General features: G+C 49.1%; 11 protein-coding genes across 11 annotated transcripts; 6 read left to right on the top strand and 5 right to left on the bottom strand.

The window, feature by feature from the left end:
* Positions 1–384: 384 nt before the first annotated feature.
* On the top strand, positions 385–1,950 carry LTR84_007935 (uncharacterized protein; the record flags this gene model as incomplete). The annotated part of the gene is made up of 7 exons (XM_064851487.1): positions 385–488; positions 540–766; positions 828–1,102; positions 1,175–1,231; positions 1,282–1,454; positions 1,481–1,787; positions 1,852–1,950. 7 exons carry the CDS (start codon positions 385–387, stop codon positions 1,948–1,950), a joined length of 1,242 nt encoding a protein of 413 aa, XP_064710490.1.
* A 773-nt stretch (positions 1,951–2,723) lies between these two features.
* Positions 2,724–5,009, top strand: LTR84_007934 (uncharacterized protein; the record flags this gene model as incomplete). Its single annotated transcript, XM_064851486.1, has 6 exons — positions 2,724–2,972; positions 3,101–3,270; positions 3,348–3,454; positions 3,563–3,802; positions 3,878–4,224; positions 4,311–5,009. The coding sequence occupies 6 exons, from the start codon at positions 2,724–2,726 to the stop codon at positions 5,007–5,009; spliced, it is 1,812 nt and encodes a 603-aa protein (XP_064710489.1).
* A 315-nt stretch (positions 5,010–5,324) lies between these two features.
* On the bottom strand, positions 5,325–7,685 carry LTR84_007933 (uncharacterized protein; the record flags this gene model as incomplete). The annotated part of the gene is made up of 8 exons (XM_064851485.1): positions 5,325–5,334; positions 5,437–5,724; positions 5,785–6,696; positions 6,749–6,845; positions 6,923–7,222; positions 7,280–7,426; positions 7,497–7,510; positions 7,579–7,685. 8 exons carry the CDS (start codon positions 7,683–7,685, stop codon positions 5,325–5,327), a joined length of 1,875 nt encoding a protein of 624 aa, XP_064710488.1.
* A 1,278-nt stretch (positions 7,686–8,963) lies between these two features.
* On the bottom strand, positions 8,964–11,025 carry LTR84_007932 (uncharacterized protein; the record flags this gene model as incomplete). Its single annotated transcript, XM_064851484.1, has 5 exons — positions 8,964–9,627; positions 9,692–9,764; positions 9,825–10,700; positions 10,760–10,840; positions 10,908–11,025. The coding sequence occupies 5 exons, from the start codon at positions 11,023–11,025 to the stop codon at positions 8,964–8,966; spliced, it is 1,812 nt and encodes a 603-aa protein (XP_064710487.1).
* Positions 11,026–11,563: 538 nt separating this feature from the next.
* LTR84_007931 (uncharacterized protein) lies at positions 11,564–12,321 on the top strand (the record flags this gene model as incomplete). The annotated part of the gene is made up of 2 exons (XM_064851483.1): positions 11,564–11,873; positions 11,960–12,321. 2 exons carry the CDS (start codon positions 11,564–11,566, stop codon positions 12,319–12,321), a joined length of 672 nt encoding a protein of 223 aa, XP_064710486.1.
* A 452-nt stretch (positions 12,322–12,773) lies between these two features.
* LTR84_007930 (uncharacterized protein) lies at positions 12,774–13,321 on the top strand (the record flags this gene model as incomplete). Its single annotated transcript, XM_064851482.1, has 3 exons — positions 12,774–12,995; positions 13,108–13,174; positions 13,239–13,321. 3 exons carry the CDS (start codon positions 12,774–12,776, stop codon positions 13,319–13,321), a joined length of 372 nt encoding a protein of 123 aa, XP_064710485.1.
* A 580-nt stretch (positions 13,322–13,901) lies between these two features.
* On the bottom strand, positions 13,902–15,869 carry LTR84_007929 (uncharacterized protein; the record flags this gene model as incomplete). The annotated part of the gene is made up of 8 exons (XM_064851481.1): positions 13,902–14,132; positions 14,218–14,585; positions 14,650–14,722; positions 14,783–15,261; positions 15,329–15,518; positions 15,592–15,708; positions 15,768–15,799; positions 15,833–15,869. The coding sequence occupies 8 exons, from the start codon at positions 15,867–15,869 to the stop codon at positions 13,902–13,904; spliced, it is 1,527 nt and encodes a 508-aa protein (XP_064710484.1).
* Positions 15,870–16,360: 491 nt separating this feature from the next.
* Positions 16,361–17,392, top strand: LTR84_007928 (uncharacterized protein; the record flags this gene model as incomplete). The annotated part of the gene is made up of 1 exon (XM_064851480.1): positions 16,361–17,392. The coding sequence occupies one exon, from the start codon at positions 16,361–16,363 to the stop codon at positions 17,390–17,392; it is 1,032 nt and encodes a 343-aa protein (XP_064710483.1).
* Positions 17,393–17,899: 507 nt separating this feature from the next.
* On the bottom strand, positions 17,900–18,745 carry LTR84_007927 (uncharacterized protein; the record flags this gene model as incomplete). The annotated part of the gene is made up of 2 exons (XM_064851479.1): positions 17,900–18,685; positions 18,737–18,745. 2 exons carry the CDS (start codon positions 18,743–18,745, stop codon positions 17,900–17,902), a joined length of 795 nt encoding a protein of 264 aa, XP_064710482.1.
* A 389-nt stretch (positions 18,746–19,134) lies between these two features.
* Positions 19,135–19,884, top strand: LTR84_007926 (uncharacterized protein; the record flags this gene model as incomplete). Its single annotated transcript, XM_064851478.1, has 1 exon — positions 19,135–19,884. One exon carries the CDS (start codon positions 19,135–19,137, stop codon positions 19,882–19,884), a length of 750 nt encoding a protein of 249 aa, XP_064710481.1.
* A 335-nt stretch (positions 19,885–20,219) lies between these two features.
* Positions 20,220–20,750, bottom strand: LTR84_007925 (uncharacterized protein; the record flags this gene model as incomplete). Its single annotated transcript, XM_064851477.1, has 1 exon — positions 20,220–20,750. One exon carries the CDS (start codon positions 20,748–20,750, stop codon positions 20,220–20,222), a length of 531 nt encoding a protein of 176 aa, XP_064710480.1.
* Between the last annotated feature and the right edge of the window lie 248 nt (positions 20,751–20,998).

Genomic DNA, 20,998 nt, shown 5'->3' with positions numbered 1-20,998 from the left:
TAGTTCTATGAGCTTTGTCAGCGGTTCAATTGGAAAAACATGAAACTTACTGCGACAGATGGAAAAGATGGAATCAGATCGTCAACACCGAGCTGAATAAACACAATCATATCAAAGAGATACTATCATGCTCGTGTGTTGTGCAATTTCCCCGCATTCCGCTCAGCCAGGCGGTGTTTGTGAAACCCGTTCGCGGGATGCGGCATCTAAGCTGAGGCACCGCTTCGTAAGTCAGGAAATCTGCTACATGGTTCATCGCATGGGCGGAAGGGGGACAAGTATGTATGGTTCGGCTCGCCTCTTGATTGAGCAGATGGCAACATAATCCTTTATCACATACGCCCCCTTCCCAGTCGACGCAGAACTCAGAGATCTGTGACAGCCATGGAGCAACTCATCACCCCAATCAAGCACCTGCAAAAGCCCCTGGAAATTGGAGACATCACGCTGCGAAATCGGTTCGGTATGTCCTCGGTATCTCGCAATCGGTAAGCTCTGTAGCAAATAGCTTAGTGATAGGAAAATTTGACCGAGACCAGGGCTGACGGCACTTACCCTAATGCACTGAATGGAGAGTATTTCTACCAGCGGGCTCTTGGAGGGGCGGGCTTTATCTGCGCAGGAGGTGCCCTGATCGAGCCTCAGGGCACAGCTATGCGAGAAACACCTCAGATCGACACCCACGAGCACATGCTCGCTTGGAGACGGGTTGTCGACAGAGTTCATGAAGTCCCCGGAGCAGTTTTCTACTGTCAACTGTGGCACTGTATGCTCCACCTGGGATATGGCATCCCATGTACATATCGCACACAACTGACCTGCTCCAGGTGGACGTATGACTTATCAGGACGCCAAGATTCAGAAAGAGTATGGCAAGCCCACCATTGCTCCTAGTGCCATTCAAGCTCGTATGGGAATTGCGCCGGATAATGATGGTGTTTATGATTTGGAACCGGGACTAGATAAGGGATATTCCAAGCCTACCGCCATCGAAAACCCGAAAGATGTTATAGAGCAATTCCGTAGGTCAGCAATTCTGGCGAAGGAAGCTGGATTTGATGGAGTTGAATTACATGGCGCCAATGGGTACCTCGTTTCTCAGGTAAGCTAGACCAGCTGAAGTAACATCTGCACACGGTCTTTCAGCCTTTGCTAATCACTTAAAATTTGGCAGTTCCTGGATGACACTGCAAATATCCGAACGGATGATTATGGTGGGTCGGTAGAAAATGTGAGTAAAACGGTCTGACCCTGTTCTGAGCCCGTGATGACACGCCCAAGCGTGCCAGGTTCGCACTTGAATGCATCGATGCTCTGGTTGAGGTATGGGGTCCTAAAAAGGTCGGCATCAAATTATCTCCCGCCACTGGACGCGGCGACTTGGGTATGCCTGTTGAGAGGCAGATAGAACAATTCACCTACCTGATCAGAGAGTTGGATAAACGTCCATTGGCGTACATCAACCTTGTCAGATATTTAGGCATGTTCATACACTTTGGACGGAAGGAGCGGTCCCTGCTAACCAACGTACAGAATGGATGGACATGGAAGTGGATGGCAAGATGCGTGGGCCCTTGCACCCTGTCTGGGCGACCTACCGCCACCTAATCAAAAACGCGAAGGTGTTCTTAAATGGAGCCATTTCACTCATCGAAGCGGAAGAGCTGCTCAAAGACGGAACGGGTGACTTGATCATCTTTGGTCGTCCCTGGCTCGTAAATCCTGATTTCGCGAGTGCCGCGATAGCTGGAAAGGAAAAAGAGCTTCAATTCGAGTACAACTTTGATGTGAGTGTTGTATTGCTTGTCGCGACTCAAACGGAGCGAACCCATGTTGACAAGTTGACCTTAGTACTTCGCCCAGTACCCTATCGGAGACCCAGCCAAAGGCTATACTGATTATCCTTTCATCACGAAGCCAGATTACAAGGCCCCAGGTCTGAAAACATAATGAGGATGAGGTTGGCTCGACTCAGATACATCATTCGCGAATTGAAACAAGAGGCGTATCGTACGAGAAAGTAGGAGGAAGGAACGTAGTTCCAGAACAAGCTGTATTCTTAAATACTCGTAGCTCGATTAAGAGTGGCCTAAAGCAACCCCAATAATCTACCTGTCTATCCGCTGTGCTTAACCGCTTCGGGCAGGTCAGCCACCTAGGAGTAGAGAGGGCACGTACTAAATACGATTTGGGGCGACATTGTGCTCAGATTTCGGCTTTCCGGGTCCAGTCTCGCTGGTGGTTCACACGTGTTGTGCCGCGAGGCAAGCAATGGGTGTTTTGAGACGAATTCTCTGGGAACTGCGATGATAAGGGCGTGAGATAACTGTTCACTACGCAATATGCCAGCACTGGCAGGCCCTTCCGGCCACTGTCCGCCCAGCTCGGTGTTTCTCAACTGCGGTCTCTGCGTAAAAGATCGCGGATCCACTAATGGCCGCCTGTCGAGAACGCCGTGCTACTACCACTGGCTTCGACAGGACTCGATTCAGGAGCCACTTTCGCTACGTGTGTAATCAAGTCGACGGTGCGGCTCTATTTCCATGCCCCAAGCGCTCCGCTTTGAAGGCCGGTAAGTCGATGATGCCTACATGGTACTCATATAATGCTCTCTGGCCATCATTTGCGAGCGCTCACACACGTCTCAAGTCCTCCGGCCCTGGCAGATTCATGCTCCTTATCCTAAACATCGCTTAATTTCTTCAAACCCATAGCGAGAAAAGATGTCTATCGACAAATCGTGGTCGGGGTACAACAAGGGCATCGAGCCCGACGATGGCTTCGAATGGATCTGGCAGGATGCTATCCCGGCTGATCTGCCCGGTCGAGACCCCGCCGTTGTCTACATTCCCCTCGGCTACGAGAAGAAAGTCCTACCCAAGGGTTGGAGGAAGACACCTGAAAACAAAGCCCTAGAGCTTGATATTATCTTTGAGAAAGACGTTGAGTTTGTTATGCGAGACGGTGTCAAAGTACGCCTTTTCCCGGTTTCGATGACCCTACACTCAAATTCTACTCATGCGATCATTTGGCTTTCGTTTCGCAGGCCTCCCAACCACCTTGACTTTAATTTGCTGATCTTCGCCTTTTTTCTTCATAGTTATACGCTGATATCTACCGACCAGCGGAGATGGGTGGGAAGAAGGTTCCCATCATAATGCCATACTCACCATACGGTAAAGGTGGAGGAGGTGCAAATCTGATGGACGTTGTCCCGTATCGTGTTGGAGTCCCTAAGAGCCGACAAAGTGGTCTGGAGAAGTTCGAGGGGTGAGATAACCTTGGTGGATCTATCCCTCCATCTTTGTGCGGATCTTTTGCTCAGTGCTCATTTTCATTGCTCTCAGACCCGATCCGAATGAATGGTGTAGGCGAGGCTATGCCATTTTAGACCCCAATGCTCGAGGTTCTTTCGACAGTGAAGGTAATCTGCATTTTTTCGGAAGAAAGGAAGGTCAGTTTGTGTTCGGCTGACAAAGCGTCATTCGGACAAATGAATATCTTGCTCGAAGGAGATATTATCGGTTTCTGACTGCTAACACCGTGCTTTACTTCATTACAGGGGAAGACTGTCACGATCTTATCGAAGCTGCCGCAAAGTTCGAATGGTGCAACGGTGCTGTTGGTATGGCGGGTAACTCCTGGCTTGGGATTGCACAATATTGGGCGGCAATGGAGCAGCCGCCTTCGCTAAAGGCTATCGCTCCATGGGAAGGGTTCAGCGACATGTATCGCGAGCAACTTCGTCGTGGCGGCATTCCCTGGTCACCCTTCCTGAGGTGGGTTCTGATGGGCATCCCAGGTATGTTTGCATTTGACAACACCCATATGCTACCATTGATATCTGTGATATCTGACATGTGAAAACTGCTTGTAGGCCGCGGTCTCCAGGAAAATGCCACACTGATGAGTGAGAGCCGAGAACATTGGGATGCCTACTGGGAGTCCAAAAGGGTCGATTTCAGCAAGATCAAAATCCCGTCCTATGTGCTCGCCTCCTATTCGTCCATGCTGCACACGGTGGGGTCTGTCCGAGCCTTTAAAGAAATCGATTGTGACCAGAAGTGGTTGCGTTTCCACCCCCATCAAGAGTGGTATGAAGATTATCTTCATAGTTCGGTCGACGACTTGGATCGATTTTTCGAGCGATACCTGAAAGGCAAATCCAACGGCTGGGAAGCAACTCCGAAAGTCCGGGTCTCCATGTATCGGTATGGCGAGAATGTGTGTATAACCTTTAAGTATCCCCCAGACATCTTGTGGTACAACCGCCTTCCCTTTTCTTTGCTGACCGGAGATTTCCGTTATAGTACCCGGTGTACGATCAAGTCGAAGAAGATTATCCAATCCCTCGGACCCAGTACACAAAATTATACCTGGACTCAGCCAAAACTTTGCAGAATGAACTCAGTCTCACAGAGGCAGTACACTCATATAATTCAACCACGAAAGAAATGGCGACGTATGACTTCATCTTCCCAGAGCGAACAACACTGGCTGGGTTCTCGAAGCTCCGGATATTTGTATCGTGCAAGGAACACAACGACCTCGACATCTATGTCATGCTTCGTAAATTGTCCGTTGACGGTGAGCTTATGGAGCAATCCAATGTCCCTCTCCATGAGCTGCCTCCGTCTGTCAAGTCGGTGAAGGATGTCGCCAATGTCAATCCGACAAAATATCTAGGGCCGACAGGTATCTTGAGAGCATCCCACCGAGCGATCGATGCAGACAAGTCCACTGAATATCTTCCATTCCACCCACATCTCAAATCCGAGTACATTTCCCCTGGTGAAGTGGTACCATTGGATATCGGGATATGGCCTATGGGAATTGTGTTCGAGAAGGGTGAAGCCCTCCGATTGCAGATTTCCGGGAAGACAATGGTTCTACCAGAATGGGACAACCCCCATGTCGCTCATGCAGAACCGAATTTCAACAGAGGCTTCCACAACGTCCATCTAGGTGGGAAATATGCGGACAGTTATTTATTGGTTCCGAAATTGTAATAAGGCTTCAGTGTATCCTCCATTACAACATCAGAGCAAGGTAACAACAACCTTTCCTGCGGGAACGAACGTCCTTACAGCACGGTGTGTTTCGATCGAATGGTGCGCTGAACCGTTGGTACATGGCTTCCATGGGGATTCTGCATAGTAGGCTACACTTGGCGATCTGCTCTTTATCCGTGACTGGAACACGCGTTTGTCGAGACTTGGGCTTGCAGCTTTGAGTTGCCAACAAGTAGAGAAAAACTTTTTCGTAGTCCTAAAAGCTCCGATTCATTTCCACTCGTGGCTAGATCAGATTCTTTTTCCGAAATCTCAACGAGTCCTAGATAGTTTTGTTAGCAAAGCATCTTCGACATCAATACTCCTGGGGAAAGAATGCAGGGAATCTGGCTTACTCAAGCCACAATTTCCGATATCCCAGTACCTGCCGATCCGTCTTAAAACGAGTTTTATGAGCTGGATATGGTGGCTGTGGGTTGAGGCCTTGTCGACCACCAACGCTGTGTTGATCATTTCAAGTGACGGTCCAACGATGGTGCAGGTGATAAAAGGGCAGGATTGGGCAATGAACTCCGGAGCCCATGCTTGCATTGCTCGGAAGACGAGATGCGAGTCGAGGGGCGTTGGATTTGGATGAGGCGATTGATCTGCGGTTTGTTCATCGTGGGTCAGTCGTCGCGTTTCCCTTGCCTTTCTCAGCAGGACGCGAACCCTAGCAGGTCAGCTGAATCCTATATTTGTAACGTAAATTGCAAGGCGGAGTTCAACATACGTATGCAGCATCACGATCATGGAGATGATCCAGTTATAAGAGGCAAAGTTTCTCTCGTTGAACGGAAAACCCGCCGAAGTTAGGTCGTACTCTGGCGGCAGTAAGAGCATGAAAAGTTGTAGCGTTGCTTCGAATGTTTCGATGTCGTCTAAAGTTGTGTCTGTATGCAAGAGGAGATCATTCGCCCTGGCCATTAAGAAAGTGGAGATGAGAAACCAAGCTCGGGCACCAAGATGTAAATGGTCGGACAGAGTTTCCCAGATACGTGCTGTGTTGGTATTGATCATTGTGGAAGGAACAGGTGTGTCAGCAAACCACTCGTTGTCAGGAATAGGTAGCAAGACGGCCATATGCTCCTTGTCAATGCAATAAGGGCGTCTCAAGATTGTGGAGGAAAACACATCCAGCTCCCAGACAGCCCACCATGCCCGCCTTTTTTCTTCGGTAATGACCCACTCTTCTGGCGTCTTGCGCGCAACCTGTGGCTCCTGTGGTTCGGCATCAATGTTATTCAGGTCTAGTTCTAAGGCAAGCCGAACGGACGACCCTATGAGGAACCAGCAGGCAGTCGATGGTCGGCTGGTTTGCTCATGGAATGACAGTAAAATACAGCCTTGCAGTAGGGCCAGCGAAGGCTGCCAACGATCTTCATGAGAGAAAGCTGCATCATGCAATGCGCGTGCTTTGGCGGCGAACCTCTGGCCCCTTGTGATTGGGGAAGAGTTGTTGAAGAAGAGTGAGTTTGAGAACCGAGATGACATGGCCATGACGCCGTTCAGGATAAAAGCGTCTTCCTTTGTCAAATTCTGATAACCCAAGCTCTCATCAGTCAAGGTTTTGAACCTATGCGTAAACGTTGGCAGGTGAAACAGCGGGAGGAAACACTGTACGCGTTCGAAGAATAAGTCGATCCTGGACGTCAGAGTCAATAAACGTATGCACCTGGTGAAACCAAAGGTCTTACAACTCATGGACCACTTCTGTAGGCATACGTAGGTCGTGAGTGTCAAGCGTGCTGTTATTCGGGAGTGTTACATTGGCAACCGATTGGTACGGTGGACCTGGTTCGACCATGATGAGTTGACTAACTTTGGTAATGGGGTGATATAACTCTGACGGGGGAATCGAGGCGGCTTACCTGACTCTAACGGAGGCAAGGTCAGCTCGGAGTCATGCCAGCCCGCTAGAGATGCCCAAAATGCCAGGTCTGCATCCATATCTGTTGAGGGTGGAACTTCGCACTCGTTGATCGCGCCGACCACTGCGTCTGGCCAACTCCCCTCAGTACTGAACTCTACAACGGTAGGTGAGACCAAGACGTCCACTGAAGCATCACAAGACGTGTCGGCTATTGGCCTAGGCAACAGCTGCAGATCTGGACGTCGTCTCTGTAAAGCTCTCTGCAGCTGTTCCACGTCAAATTCATCTAGGAGAGGATCTTCATACTACATTTAGTATCTGGAAGGGTGTCTTTGCAGGCTAGAGTAGAGCATACCTAGTTCGATCCCGGAGCTCGATTGTCGGAGTTGATTTAATAGTGTTCGATACCTTGCCCCAGTCGATGGCCGTCGCCTTTGCGCTGGATAAACACATGAAGATTTTCCTTTGATGCACCTTGTACAGCATGGACGTTTCCGATCACCTAGTTGACATAAGTTCTCTAGTCAGATTTTCATTTGTTAAAGTTGGTTGGTCGGGAAGAACAATCTTACACTTGCTCTTCTTCCTACGTTCGCGTTAGCACGGATTGAAAGCCTCATCCCATCAAGGGAAGAAAACAAATATTCGTTTTACCTGTTGCATTGATCACAGGATCTCCTGGATATCACGGTCGGTTCACTTGGCGTGTCCGCCAGCCAGCCGGACCAGTTGGTGTCAACATCGTCTTCGGGAGAAGTCATGGTCTTTCAAGAGCACAAGATGCTTCTGTGAGATTGAGAAGGATCACAGCTTGATTCTCACCGCGTAGCTGTTTTAGGTGTGCGGGTAGATAGATTCGAGACTGGTTTTGAGGCTTCACAATCAGTTTGCAACGCCTTAGCAGTCACAAGCGATAATAGGCGGGATTGAATCAGGTTAGGCTTGAAAAGGCCAGTCAAGGAGCTAAGGAGCCACCTAAAGTTAGTGTCTTCCCCGCTCTTCATCCCCAGAGTTGAGCATCGTAGGAGATCAATTAACTAGTTAGTTAGGTATCGACCTCTTTCCGAAGCAGGTACGGATAGCTGTCAACTGCTATCCGATACCTCGTGGCCCAGTGTCTTGGTAAGTTGGTACTGGCGGGCATCTACTAGGTAGTTGGGTTACTTGGTGTGGACGGCTGAGTCCATGTCTTGGGACTCATCCACCACTGCTCATCGCCGGTCTTCGTGAACGCCGGAGTCATTCAAGCTGACACACCAAGTGCCATCTGATGGCCACCTGATCTGGAGATGGTGGACCACTACTCGACGGAACGCTTCGCCCATTATCGTTCAATACGCACTTGGCCATTCACTTCCCTATCTGAGCAGCAGCTTGGTCCGGTATTGCATGATCAAAAGTACTCAAGATTTGCGATTTCCTCTTGCCAGCAATAGATGCAATGTAGCCCGGATCCTCGTTGTGCTACGCGTTACCTGGCTCATGAAGTCAGCATTTATTCGGCAGGCTTTCTTGCTTAGCCCATGTCAGGGCGTCTCTAGGAACGAAATAAATGTACACGGGTAGCTGCGGACAGAATCTGGTAAGTAGGATATTAAGGTACAGGCGTCTCCTCGTTCTCATCATAATACAGTCGTCCTATGACAAGCCAACACTACTACCGAGTACTGAGTATGCCCTCGTGTACTTTTAACTAGGAGGCGCCAACCTCAACTGCAGGTGAGTCCACAATCATTGGGATGGCCGGTTTTCACGAACCCCGGATTGTGGGGAACGGCCATGCCAAGTGCCAGGCGGCCACCGCTTCCCCCCCCTTCCTCCCCAAGTGTGTCAGATGGCGAAAGCGTCGAGTACAGTCACCCGGCTCCACTTCGAACACTTTGCCTGAAGGGCCTAAGACGCCTATCCCTTGCGTCGGTGGGTGGTCACTCGTGGGCTGGGTCCAGGTCCATCCTTTTCTGACAGCCCTGAGGGATCAAAAGGGTCTTGGGCAGTTGTCCACCAAAAGTTTTGAGTAGGGAGTCTGCGAATGACAACCCTTATGATTCTTTGCCACGATACAGGATTTCCCGGAGCACGCTCAACAGGACATTCGCCGGATCTTCCACCATTTGATTGGCCCTCCACGCGATAAATCGATCAGGTCTGACGAGGATGCAACCGTCCTCCTCGATGTCCCTGACGTTTTCCCACTCCAAATATACATCCTCCCAATCTTGACGGAACCCGATCGAATATGCGACTACTGGAATCTTGAGATCCTCTGACGATTTGGTGGCTGCCTCTTTCCAAAGCTCTCCTCCAATGCCAGTCAAGACTGTAAAACTGCCCTTGCCGGCCAGGTCGATGGTGGAGATGGGCTGTTCCGGGATCGCTTTGTTCAGCCATACGTGTGGCAATCGCGACCCTGGGTATGTCGATCGAGTGTGATCAAGGATAGGGTCCCCTTTGAGTGGTGGCATCGCGCCCTGGTCGGCTCGATAGACAGCACCAGAGGCATATCGCTGGTTCATCTCAATCCCAAGCCCATGGAACTCGTACCTGGTTCCTTGAATGCTCTTGAAAAAGTCTTTGCGACGTTGCCGCCCCGCTGGACTATTCATAGAGAGTTCCGCAAATGCGGCGAGCCGCTCTTCAACGCTCGCTTCAAGAATCCCGACCGATTTCCACAGTGGAAAGTGATCCAGGAAGCCCTGGAACGCTCTAGTATTACGGATTTGAGTCAATGATTGGATCGATATGCGCTAGATCAAGCTGGCAGTCTCACCTTGACACTACGCCGGCTCCGACAGGCTGCCTTTCTTCCTCGTATGACTCCAACAATCCAGGACCGGCCATACCTAAAGCCACATGTTAGTCAAGTATTTTGACATGATACTCAGATTTCGGATCAAACCTACCCTTGAGTACATAAGCGACCTTCCAAGCCAAATTAAATGCATCTTGCACACAGGTGTTGGAACCAAGCCCATTTGCAGGAGGGTGTCGATGCACGGCGTCTCCCAAGCAGAAGACATTGCCCATTGCGTACTTTTCAGCCCATATGTTGTTTACCAGCCACTTGCTGACGTCAAGAATCTTGATTTCGACCGTCGCGTCCCCAATTATTTGTGAGATTCGTTTCTCCCACTGTTCACGAGTCGGCGGCACATTCGCTTGGTAGCCTGGGGCGGGAAACATGATGAAAACCCACTCGTCCCATGGCTTCACCATGCGCGGAAAGCCGATCCAGGCGAAATCCGGATGCTCAAGATCATGTTGATAGCACCAGTGTAAGTTACCCTGTCTGTGTCTGATGAACTTGCTTAAGTCTGCCTTAACCAAAACGTTCCATGCCAGACCCCCTCCTGGGTTCTGCTTCAGGGGCAGGTCAAGTTGTCGAAGAATCCGACTCCGAGCCCCATCTGCACCAAATAAATAGCGGCATCTTATTCGATGGATGGAGCCAAAGACATTGTCTTTGACGATCACATCAACCTGTCCTTTTGTTGAATCATCCTCAAATCTCAGGAACTCTGTATTAAATCGAGTTATGAAGCCGCTAGTTGCGGCCTTGCGGATGAGAAGTGGCTCGAGGCGTGTCTGCGGAAGGTCGACCGGTTCACAGGGGCTCGCCTCTGCGTACTTTGCTTCCAAAGCTGCACCATTGCCCCAGGCATAGAGACGTGCATACTCTTCGCCAGCCATACTATAGCCCCAGCGGGTATGCATCATGCTTTCCTTTGGGCTAGCCAACTCTCGACATTCTCCCTCCAAGCCGATATCTCTTAGACATTCTACGTGAATGGTTAACGATAAAAGCTGAGTGACTTCCCAGGATACGACGGGAACCAACCTAAAGCAGCCATATTAGTGATGTGAGCTCTTGGTGTCTCTGCCGTTGTAGAGGTCATCCCAATAACTATTCCTTGAATGCCTATTGAGTGATCGTTAGATACGGGGGTCGTCATCGCCTCTAGAGGTGTATGGATTTGAGAACAGACCATGTGAACCCAGGAAACTGGCCAGAGATCCTCCTGCCGGCCCAGTCCCAACAATAACGACCTGAGTCACATAGTCTGGCTCGATCGGAGCATCGTCACCTGGCATAGTGCTGCCCATTGTGTGACAGTGCCACGTTGATAGGATTAAATCCGTGAGCCGCGTTAAAGGGTTCAACGTCTGGATATGCTTGTGCTTAACTGGCTGGAGAGGTCAGCAGCATTACGAAATATACATACTCGCATACTTCCCTATCATATACGCCTGTGCGCACGACTGCGGCACGGCGCTATTTCCGCGCTTAGAAGCGTGTGCTGGTGAAGATGTAATCAAGGGAGGGAGCACGGGAAAGATATACCCCGGTTGATTCACAACTTGCCTTGCAGCTACGTATATCGACTCTAGATGTGATTGATCAATTCTACGGGGAGCACGGTCCCGTGGCTCCAATATCTGCCAAGCTGACTGCACCTCCGGTGTGCGACATTGCCGGGCGATGAATAGACGGGTATGACCCTCGCTCCAGGCTAACAACCGTGATAGCTTGATGGTGGGCGTTAAAACTTCTCATTTATCTCGCTGTAGTTTTCTCTGGCCTTTCGACTCCCCCCTCCCTGCCAGAATAAAGACCTTTTAGGAGGTCATTAAGCATTTCCCAATGTCTAAAACTCTTGGACACGACAAGTTTAATCCCTACGTTGCTTTTGACTTCAAGGCTGCCAACGAGAATTATGTAAAGAACGTGTTCAGAGATCAAGATCCTCCAGTCGGCGCCAGCTCTCGAGTGGGCATCATCACTTGTTGTGACGCCAGAAGTAGCCCCGACCATTTCTTCCAATTGAGTCATAATCAAGCATTTATCATTCGCAATGGGGGAGGAAGAACGAGCCCGCCGGATGTGATTCGAACAATTGCAAGCATTGAGATCTTGAGTGACATCAAAGAAATCATGATCATTCACCATACCGGTAAGAAACATTGATTCGCCGTCGCATCCTCAAGCTTCTTCCGGCGGATCGAACCTCCTTCTGACAAGTTATATTATACTGTACAGATTGTGGTTCCTTACACTGCAACGATGATTTCTTCCGAGCAGCGATCGCCAAAAACGACCCGAACATGAAAGATGGGCCATTCTTAGAAGGTGCTGACTTGTGGACGCAAGGCGTTGCGTGGGTACCATTTGATTGGAAAGAGGGCGAGACAGAAAGGCAGGTGCTAGATCGGAGTGTCGTGGATGATGTACACTTTCTCCGGCGCCATCCCCTTATGAAGCCATCAATTCCTATCACGGGCTGGGTATATGACGGATCCACAGGGGCAGTTGAAGAGATCGACTGTGGACTCGAGAAAGGACGTGATCCCAAGCAACTCGAGCTCCTGCAGGCGCAAATCGCAAAACGGGTGCAGAAGTAGATTCATCTAATCTAGGTAGACACAATGCACGGCTATATGTGTCTTAATGGAGCTCCCTTTTCGACTGCGTGTAACGAGGCAGGTGAATGAAAATCACGGCTAACCGAAAACTCATCAATTTTTCCACTTTTTGATTTCCCTTGAACTGCGGACTCTGTCGTCCACCTCTCGTTAATGGCATGAACTATCGCAACGGAAGGCAAGCTGGTTAACTCAGTCTAGTTTCCCCAAAAGGTCCTTCGAACGACAACTAGCCTCTGTTCGACTAGTATCCAACAGGTTAGCTAGCTCCGCAAGCGGTGTTCACCAGAGCCGGGCCAAGAACGACAACTGCTTGAGCATAAATCACGACAATCCATCGCGTATTGTAACACCCTTGGGACGATTTCGTGTTACTATCTACTGCCCGACCTTAGCAATTCGATAGAGCCTACAGTCAGTTTTGACCGAGTATGTCATCAATAGCGAAAGTACCAGATCGCTACATGATCCATGTGACACTCTACTTTGCGCCTGAGAATGTCCCATTCGCTCTAAAAGCATGCAGAGCTTTGTTTGATGAAGCATGGAAGGAACCGGGGCTGGATTTTTGCCAGATCGTACAAAATGCAGACGAGCCTGGCATCATTCGAATCCAGGAAGCGTGGAATGCATCGCGCAAGTATCTTGACGAGGTAAATACTTACAATCTTTGGCCAACGTTGAAAAGAGTTCTTCTTCGCTTTTCCTCAGAAAGGTTAAACAAAAACTTTTTGGGATTCAACCCTTCTGATTTCTTCTTAACAGGTTCAACTGCACAAACCCTACTACACACCATACTTGGAAGCCACTGAGCATCTGTGGTTGAAGCCACGTATGTATACGCACTGCACCAAATCCTGAAAAATGTGGACCATGTACTGATTCCCTTCCATCAGGCGAGATTGTAATCTTCGAACGTATCTCCGGATTCACGGCGATGAAGCCATCTTTTGCACATGATGACCTGAGACAGCAGTGAGACACTTACGCATGCTCGTGATGCAAAGCGACAAGGAAGCACTACTCCGAGGCGTATATGAACTATTCAATCGGATTAAAGCAAAATTCCTCAAAATTCTCCGGAGAAGATTTTGCACTGACGTATATCAATTGCTGCATATCCTGACCCTTGATCCAATAGCCTAGTATGTCTGCTGTAATAGCAATCTCCAGCAGAAGGAGTATTTATGGGAGAAACCCTTGAGCGAGGATGGCTTCAGATCGAATAATTACTTCTCGAACAGTTTCAGGATATGTGGGGGACTTCAGGATCTTGTTGCTTGACTACTTAGTAAACTCTGCGTCAAATGACTTTTATAGAGCACCACAAGCCTTCTATTCCTTCAGTCACGCTTTTTGTTAGGGGCTACCAAGAATCTCTTGCCTAACTCTAAGATATAGCTCTCCTTCAAATGCGTGAATTGGACCATCTTTTGGCCGCCAGTAGAGAGAATATATACTATGAGTCTAGCTTGAACTCTGGATATGAATTTACCAAACCACTTTGACTCACCGCAATATCTGTAGCTCTCTTTGTTCTCTTAAGCCTGATGAAAAGCTTAGATACTCTCACGCATGACAACATCAGGTACTTGCTTGCTCTTTTCTGTTTCATGATGCTCCTCGCGGGCAACTTCACCATTGCTGTCAACAGTCAATTCACTCGAATAGAGTTTGACTTCGTCCGCATCGCCAAAGATCGCCGCAAGCTCTTCCAGAGGCACTGATCTAGTCTCAGGAATCCAGAGCCAATATAGAACGGACCCAAGGGACAAGACCACGATGAATACCTATAGGGCAGCAATGAGTGAGTTTGTCAGCGATGATTGCCAGCATTGGGTGCATCAAAGAGGCCATTGGATCAGACAAACTCACCAGCAGAAATTTCCAACCGATGTTCTGGAGGGCAGTGGGGGCGGCTTCGAGATAGAGCAGGTTTGCCAGACTATTGACAAAGACGCAAAAGCAGACGCCTTTTGCCCGAATATGGGTGGGAAAGATTTCAGTGTAAAAAGGGGCACCACAGGACTCGACACCAAGGCAGTAGAATATGACGATCATGTAGAGGGCGGCAACAGCCCATCCGAGTCCGACTTTATTAGTTCCACTGGGAGCATAAACAGCCTGCATGGCAGCGAGAAGTGACAATGACACGATACACCCAACGAAACCAGTCATGATGAAAGGCTTGCGTCCGAAGCGATCACACATAATTGCACCAGTAAGCGATGCTGGGATCGAACCTGAATCAATGAATCAATGAGAGATCTGGAATCATATCCAACTGTCGATAGCAGGAAAGCTTACCCGCAATCCAACCACATTGGAGTATAAGGCTCTGCTTGACATTGAATCCGAGGGCCGCGTAGAGGGAAGGACCCTAAAGTTCCGTAGTATTAGTCTCCATTGTCACAGAACACTTTTATGCTGGAACACTCACGTAGGCAGCTGCAACAAGAACAGCAGTTGTCTGCCCAAGGAAGGTAACCAGGCAAGCCATAAGGGTTCGCCTTCGGTAGGAAGGCTTTCTAAACAAGTGAATCCATGAAGAGTCCAGGGTTCTGTCGAATTCAAGCTGTGTTTTCATCTGGAAGAACTCCTCCTTGACATATTCTTGGTTCTCAGATGTCGGATCGTAATGCAGTTTGCTAACAATTTTCCATGCTTCTTCTGTCCTTCCTTTAGTCAACAAGAAGCGCGGAGATTCTGGCGCGAGGTATAACGCGACCAGCAGACCCGCGGCCGGCACAAGGCAGATACCAAGTGGAGTTCTCCATTGGACGCTTGGATTCGTTGTGTATGAGAAGGCCAGACCCATTAGAGAAGCAGTGGTATAGCCACAGGCGATTGCCACACCAGTCATGCCGACGAAAAATCCTCGTGTCTCTGCCTGGGAGAGCTCGGAGATATACATGGACGCTGTAATATGCGCTTAGTGTCATTCTCTCATTCACATGCTGTAGATGCGCTCCACATTATAACATACTAGTAGCAATGAAGCTGACAGCAGCGAATCCATGAATGGTTCGCGCAACGATGAACATGGCAATGTTCTGAGCTGCTGTGACTAGAATACCACCAAGAATGTAAAGAGCTGTCAAGGCATACATGGTCGGCTTTCTGCCGAACTTGTCGAGGGCCCAACTTGAGACCAATACACCTATACAACCTCCTGCCTATATCGAGAGCATTAGCATTGCTATTGAGTTGGCTTAATGATAAGATATCGAGGTTGATGTCTGTACGTACGCAGAACAAGCCCACAGTGGTTCCGCTCAAGGCAGATGCGTTCGCCGCGGGAACGCCTTCAGCGTCAAGCAGGTGCATGTACATCAAGAAGGTTGGCTGGCCGAGTGTTGTGGCAATCTATGACATTCGCAGTCAGATAAATATGTTTTCAAACGAGCAGGTATAAGGTGACGAACGATTGAAGCAGCATAGCCGTAGGAGTAACTCCCTAGGGATAAGAAGCAGCAGCACCAGAAAGTACGCCAGTTCAGCTTCTTGTGATTTGCAGAGAACCCCATGTTGTGTTATGGTTACAACGTCGTTGTATTCTTACAAAAATTGGTGATCTGGTCTTGAAGACTTGATACATCGCTGAACGATTAGGTCTTATTTGAAGCAAGTGGACTGCTTGTTCTCTGTCACGGTCTTCAGGAGTCCCGAGTACGAGCGACAAGATCAATATGATCTCCTTCTCTAATGCGTGCACGGGCCACAGCCCAGGGACAGAAATACGGGTTTCGCGAAAACCGTTTTTAGTATATCTGATCTAAATACCTGTAGCTCTTATGCGCACCATCGATTGTTCTAGACCGTGAATGCTGTGTAGGTCAAGCGATCGGTTATTGTCTCGCCGACTGGGTTCCGAGTTGCGGAGAGTCACTAATCCCCCGTTCTACCGGTCAGATATTGAAAGACATGAAATAGTCAACATCCGACTTCACCACCAGGTCTTCGTTCCGGTACGAATTTCACCTTCCGACACCCAGATTTTTCATCCATTGCGTGAAGCATGAAGTCAGAGAACACCCACAAGCTGGGGATTGCCACCGTCTCATTGGGCTGGCACCCATCCCATACGATTGAGCGCAAGATTGACAGTATAGCCAATCAAGGGTATCTAGGGGTAGAGATCTATCACCCCGACCTGGTCACATTCGCAGAACAAAACGGATTGGCACATTTGCAAGCTGCTTCCAAGATAGGAGATCTTTGTCGAGCCAGGGGTATTCAGGTCATCGCGCTGCAACCACTCTTCGATTTCGCGGGAGTTCTCACACCATTGGAAGATCGACTCGAATCTGCGCGTCAGTATGTTCGCTTGGCCCGCGCCTTGGGAGCCGGTATCATTCAAGTCCCAAGTACGTACGAACCAAATTCTATTGGTGATGAGAACACCATTGTCGAAGAACTCCGAGCGCTAGCCGACGTCGGCAAAGAGGAGATTCTCGAATCTCCGTCATCTGAAGCAATTTTATTTGCATACGAAACTCTGGCATGGGGTGTTCATCATGCCTCATTGGATGACGCGGTCAGGATCGTCAATCTCGTGGATCGGGAGAATTTTGGACTCTGTCTGGACACGTATCATGTCCTGGCCAGGACTTGGGCAGACCCACACTCCGCCAACACCGGGTCTGGTATCATTCCAGGAGGGGTCGCTGCCCTTCACGCTACGCTACAACGCTTCAAAGAACAGTGTCCTGTGGAAAAGATCTTCTATGTCCAGCTGAGTGATGCTGAAAGATTGCAACAGCCTCTTTCCCTGGGTCATCCAGGCTATAAGTCAGAATGGGCTCATTGGGATGCGACCATGCACTGGTGTGTCTGGGGAAGATTATTCCCATTTGAATCAGAGTTTGGCGCTTATTTTCCAATGGATGAGATTCTCCGCCTCTGGCTGAAAGAGAAAATGTGGCAAGGATGGGTGAGTATGGAGATTTTCCACCGCGATATGGATAAGGAGTCGGTGGGTCCGGAGGTGCTTGCGGAGAGGGGCTACAAATCGTGGTTGAAAATCAAAGATCGCATTGGTCTAGACTAGCGACCTTTCTAATCGTGCCACTTAGTGGATCCTGACATTTGGTCTGTTGCTCAAAAGCATACAGTCCGGCCTCCACGAGGGCCGGAAACGGCGGCATTGAACCTGAGAGTGAGCCTTCGTAAGTTGCGGGCTGATCCATTAGTTAGCAGTTATCATAACTATCGTCTGCAGAAGAACAATTCAGAAAGTACCATAAGCTTCAGAGATCTCAGAACTTACGATTTACGTATTCAATGTTCCAGTGAAGACGATGCACATAACGGATCACCGTGAATGTTTCCCATCTGTTGGCTCTCAATAGGGGATGTAAACCGATGTTGAGAAGGGCCCCAAGCATTCAACCGTAAATTAATAGATAGAGTGAGAATTTCCTATCGGCCATGCAGGTTTGAGCGTATAGAACATAAAAGACAGGTTGGCTAAAAAGGGGCCTGGTGCAGGCAGCTGAATGCTGGTCATGTCAAGAGCTTGTTGGATCTAGTATTGCACGACCATTCTTTCGTTCAATCACCACTTTGTCATTCCGCCATCAACCAAGAAATCCTGACCGGTAACGTACCTGCTGGCACCACTTGCCAGGTAGATTGCAGCGCCGATATAGTCTTCAGGTACGCCAATCACGCCCAGCATTGTGTCATTCTCCCACTGCTTGACGATATCAGGATATCCCGCTGTCATAGCTGTCAGAGTATATCCTGGGCTGATCGAGTTGATCCTAATTCCACGTGGTCCTAGTTCCTTCGCGAGCTCGGGTACCATTCCCCGTACTGCTGACTTGCTTAGAGCATACACACTTGAATTGTGAGTCTTCACTGCTACCTGAGCTGCCGTGCTGGCGATCACAATGATGCTTTTGCTTGCCCTCCCGCCCGTTCCAGCCTTGCTTTCACTTTCGGGGCTGATCATTGCCTCTACGGCAAGCTGGCAAGTGAAATACACTCCCTTGACATTGACACTGAGCAGCCGATCAAAGTCCCTCTCTTCTGTATCAGTGAAATCTTTGAGCTGGTTGATTCCCGCGGCTGCAATGCATATATCCAGCCCATCGTCGCGGCAAAATGGCTTAACCGTGTCCTGAAAGCCTGCTTTCAATTCTGACACAGATGAGACGTCCACCTTACGGTACGCCGTGCGCACTCCCCAGGCTCCTGAGATCTGTTCGAACTCTGCTGATGGCGGTGCAATATCGAATACTATGATGTTCGCTCCCATTCGAGCTAGACCAATGGCCAGAGCAAGTCCAATGCCTTGGTTCCCACCAGTGACAAGCGCATTGCGTCCGTTGAGCATAAACTTATTTCAGGTGTTACACAGATTCAAGGCTTCCAAAACTTGGGTACATACCTGATCCATTTTTGCCGATTCGGTAGTTTCAAACTGCGGGGGCAAGAGGCTGATGATCGTTTCGCTCAAACTTCAAAAGTTAAGAAAGACACTCTTAACTGAGTTCTACTCAAGAAACGGCATTCAAACTACCGACCGCGGGAAGTTAAAGTCGTATTCATTAAGCAGATGCTTAGGTAACTTGGACACGAACCGCGGCTTTGGTGGGTTCCGTTACTTGGCTGATCGAAAGCATCGTTATGCTCAACAGTCTAACAGCAGGATGGCAAACCAAATACTATGGTCTTTAATAGTGTGAACTCTTTACACGTTCGTTGAAAAGTTATTTGAACCAGCTATCCAAAGCTCTGTTCTTTCTGAGGGAATTGTGCGAAGGCAGAATATAAGCAAAAGCAAGAATGGCAGAGTTACCATCTTTCACCAAAACATTCCATCGAGATGTCTATCCTGGCATCTCACCGAACCGACCAGAGCTATCAGCGGCCGGTAAAGTTGTTGTTGTCACAGGCGCAGGTGGGGGAATCGGAAGGGCAATTTGCAAAGCGTTTACGGAAGCTGGAGCCAAGCATGTTGCCATGCTAGATCTCAATAGCGAAGCTCTGCAGTCTGCAAAGGCAGAAATCGAGCAGGATTCAGAGTGCTCAATGTCTAGCCTTCACCTATTTCCTGTTGACATCACCGACCAAGCTGGGATCAAACAAACATTCTCGATCATCGAATCAGATCTCGGGAGTGTGAGCGTACTGGTAAACAACGCCGGCTTTCAAACCATTCCCACTCGTTATCGTGACGCAACACTTGATGATTGGTGGAAGGGCTTTGAGGTCAATGTCAAGGGGAGCTTTATCGTCACACAAGAGTTTGTACGGCGCGCAGCGCTAGCGCGTTCAAAGATCCCTGCGCCAACGTTGATCAACATATCGAGTGTATTGGCGCATTGGGGCATTAGACAAGATCATGTAAATGGTCATACCTCTTACAGTGGCGCCAAAATTGCAATGACACGGGCGATGGAAATTCTCCAACAGGAAGAACCGTGGTTACGAGTTTTCAATGTACACCCAGGCCTGGTGGCTACAGCTATGGCTGTCAAATCAGGTACAACTGCGATCTCTCTCGACAGTGGTAAGCCTCATAGATATCTCTAATTGCTGCTATGGCTAATTCACACCTTCAGTCAACTTACCTGCACACTTTATTGTCTGGCTTTCTAGTCCAGAGGCAGATTATCTCAAGGGAAGGTTGTTGTGGTCGAACTGGGACATTTCTGAGCTACAGGAACAGCGACAACAAATTTTGGATCAGGACCTGTTTAGGGTGGGATTGCATGGATTTCCATCCCGATGAATATGGACTTTCGAGCCATTAGCATTGTGTGGCAGCAGTAAACTACATTAGGATATTTTTTTAAACAAAAAGGATGTCTTTCTCTATTACTTGAATGAGAACATAGTGGCCTAGATCCTTAGGGATCATGCCGGCCTCAGCTGGTAGGTAATTTCGACGTTTCACTCCCCGAGACGCCTGCCAGGTCAAATCCATGTGTCCACGCAACCTTGAGATTTAACTTCCAGATCTTCCACACGCCGTCCTCTTTCACCATAGTCCAGTGATACACACCGCCTGCATCAAAATGCTGAGCTAAATTATCTCTGTCGTACAGCCAATGGGTGATACAGTTCGATCTCACGGCGGCAGTATTGCCATCTTGATCGAGTGAAATGTCAAAGTTGCTACTTTGCAAGTGACATTGTGGGTAAGTGGAAACTGATGGACCCCAGGCCCATTCGCCCAAACCCTTCTTGCCTCTATAGCTCCCAAATGCGTAGGTAACTTCAGCGTCCTGGGCGTAGAGATCCTCCCATTTCTGGCGGGCATCGAGATCGGTGAAGGCTTGGTCGTGCAGAGCCGTATAGCGGTCTAATAGAGTTCGGATAGCCTCGCGGTCTTGAAGGGTCTGCACAGTTCGCTGAAGGTGCACCACGAGCTTCTCCAACTCTGTAGATGTTGTCATGGTGCAAGTCGTCCACCAGCTTTAATATGAAATTGGCCAGAATGCTTCCTCGGTTTGTCGGGCATTTGTGTCTCACAGGCAGGTTATTGGGAGTGAAGAGCCCTTTTAACTTGGAGTGTAGACAATATATCACGTAACTTGCCGTCACCGAGAGGGCCGGTGTTGTAAAGACCGTGTCTCCTGTCCACAAGCTAGCCGGGCTGGGCAACACCGAATCTGATTTGATTCATCGTGATAGCTGATATGTA

This window comes from Exophiala bonariae (genome assembly GCF_035927105.1).
Source record: "Exophiala bonariae strain CCFEE 5792 chromosome Unknown scaffold_3, whole genome shotgun sequence".
NCBI classification, from domain to species: domain Eukaryota; kingdom Fungi; phylum Ascomycota; class Eurotiomycetes; order Chaetothyriales; family Herpotrichiellaceae; genus Exophiala; species Exophiala bonariae.
This window is presented reverse-complemented; position numbering and strand designations above follow the sequence as displayed.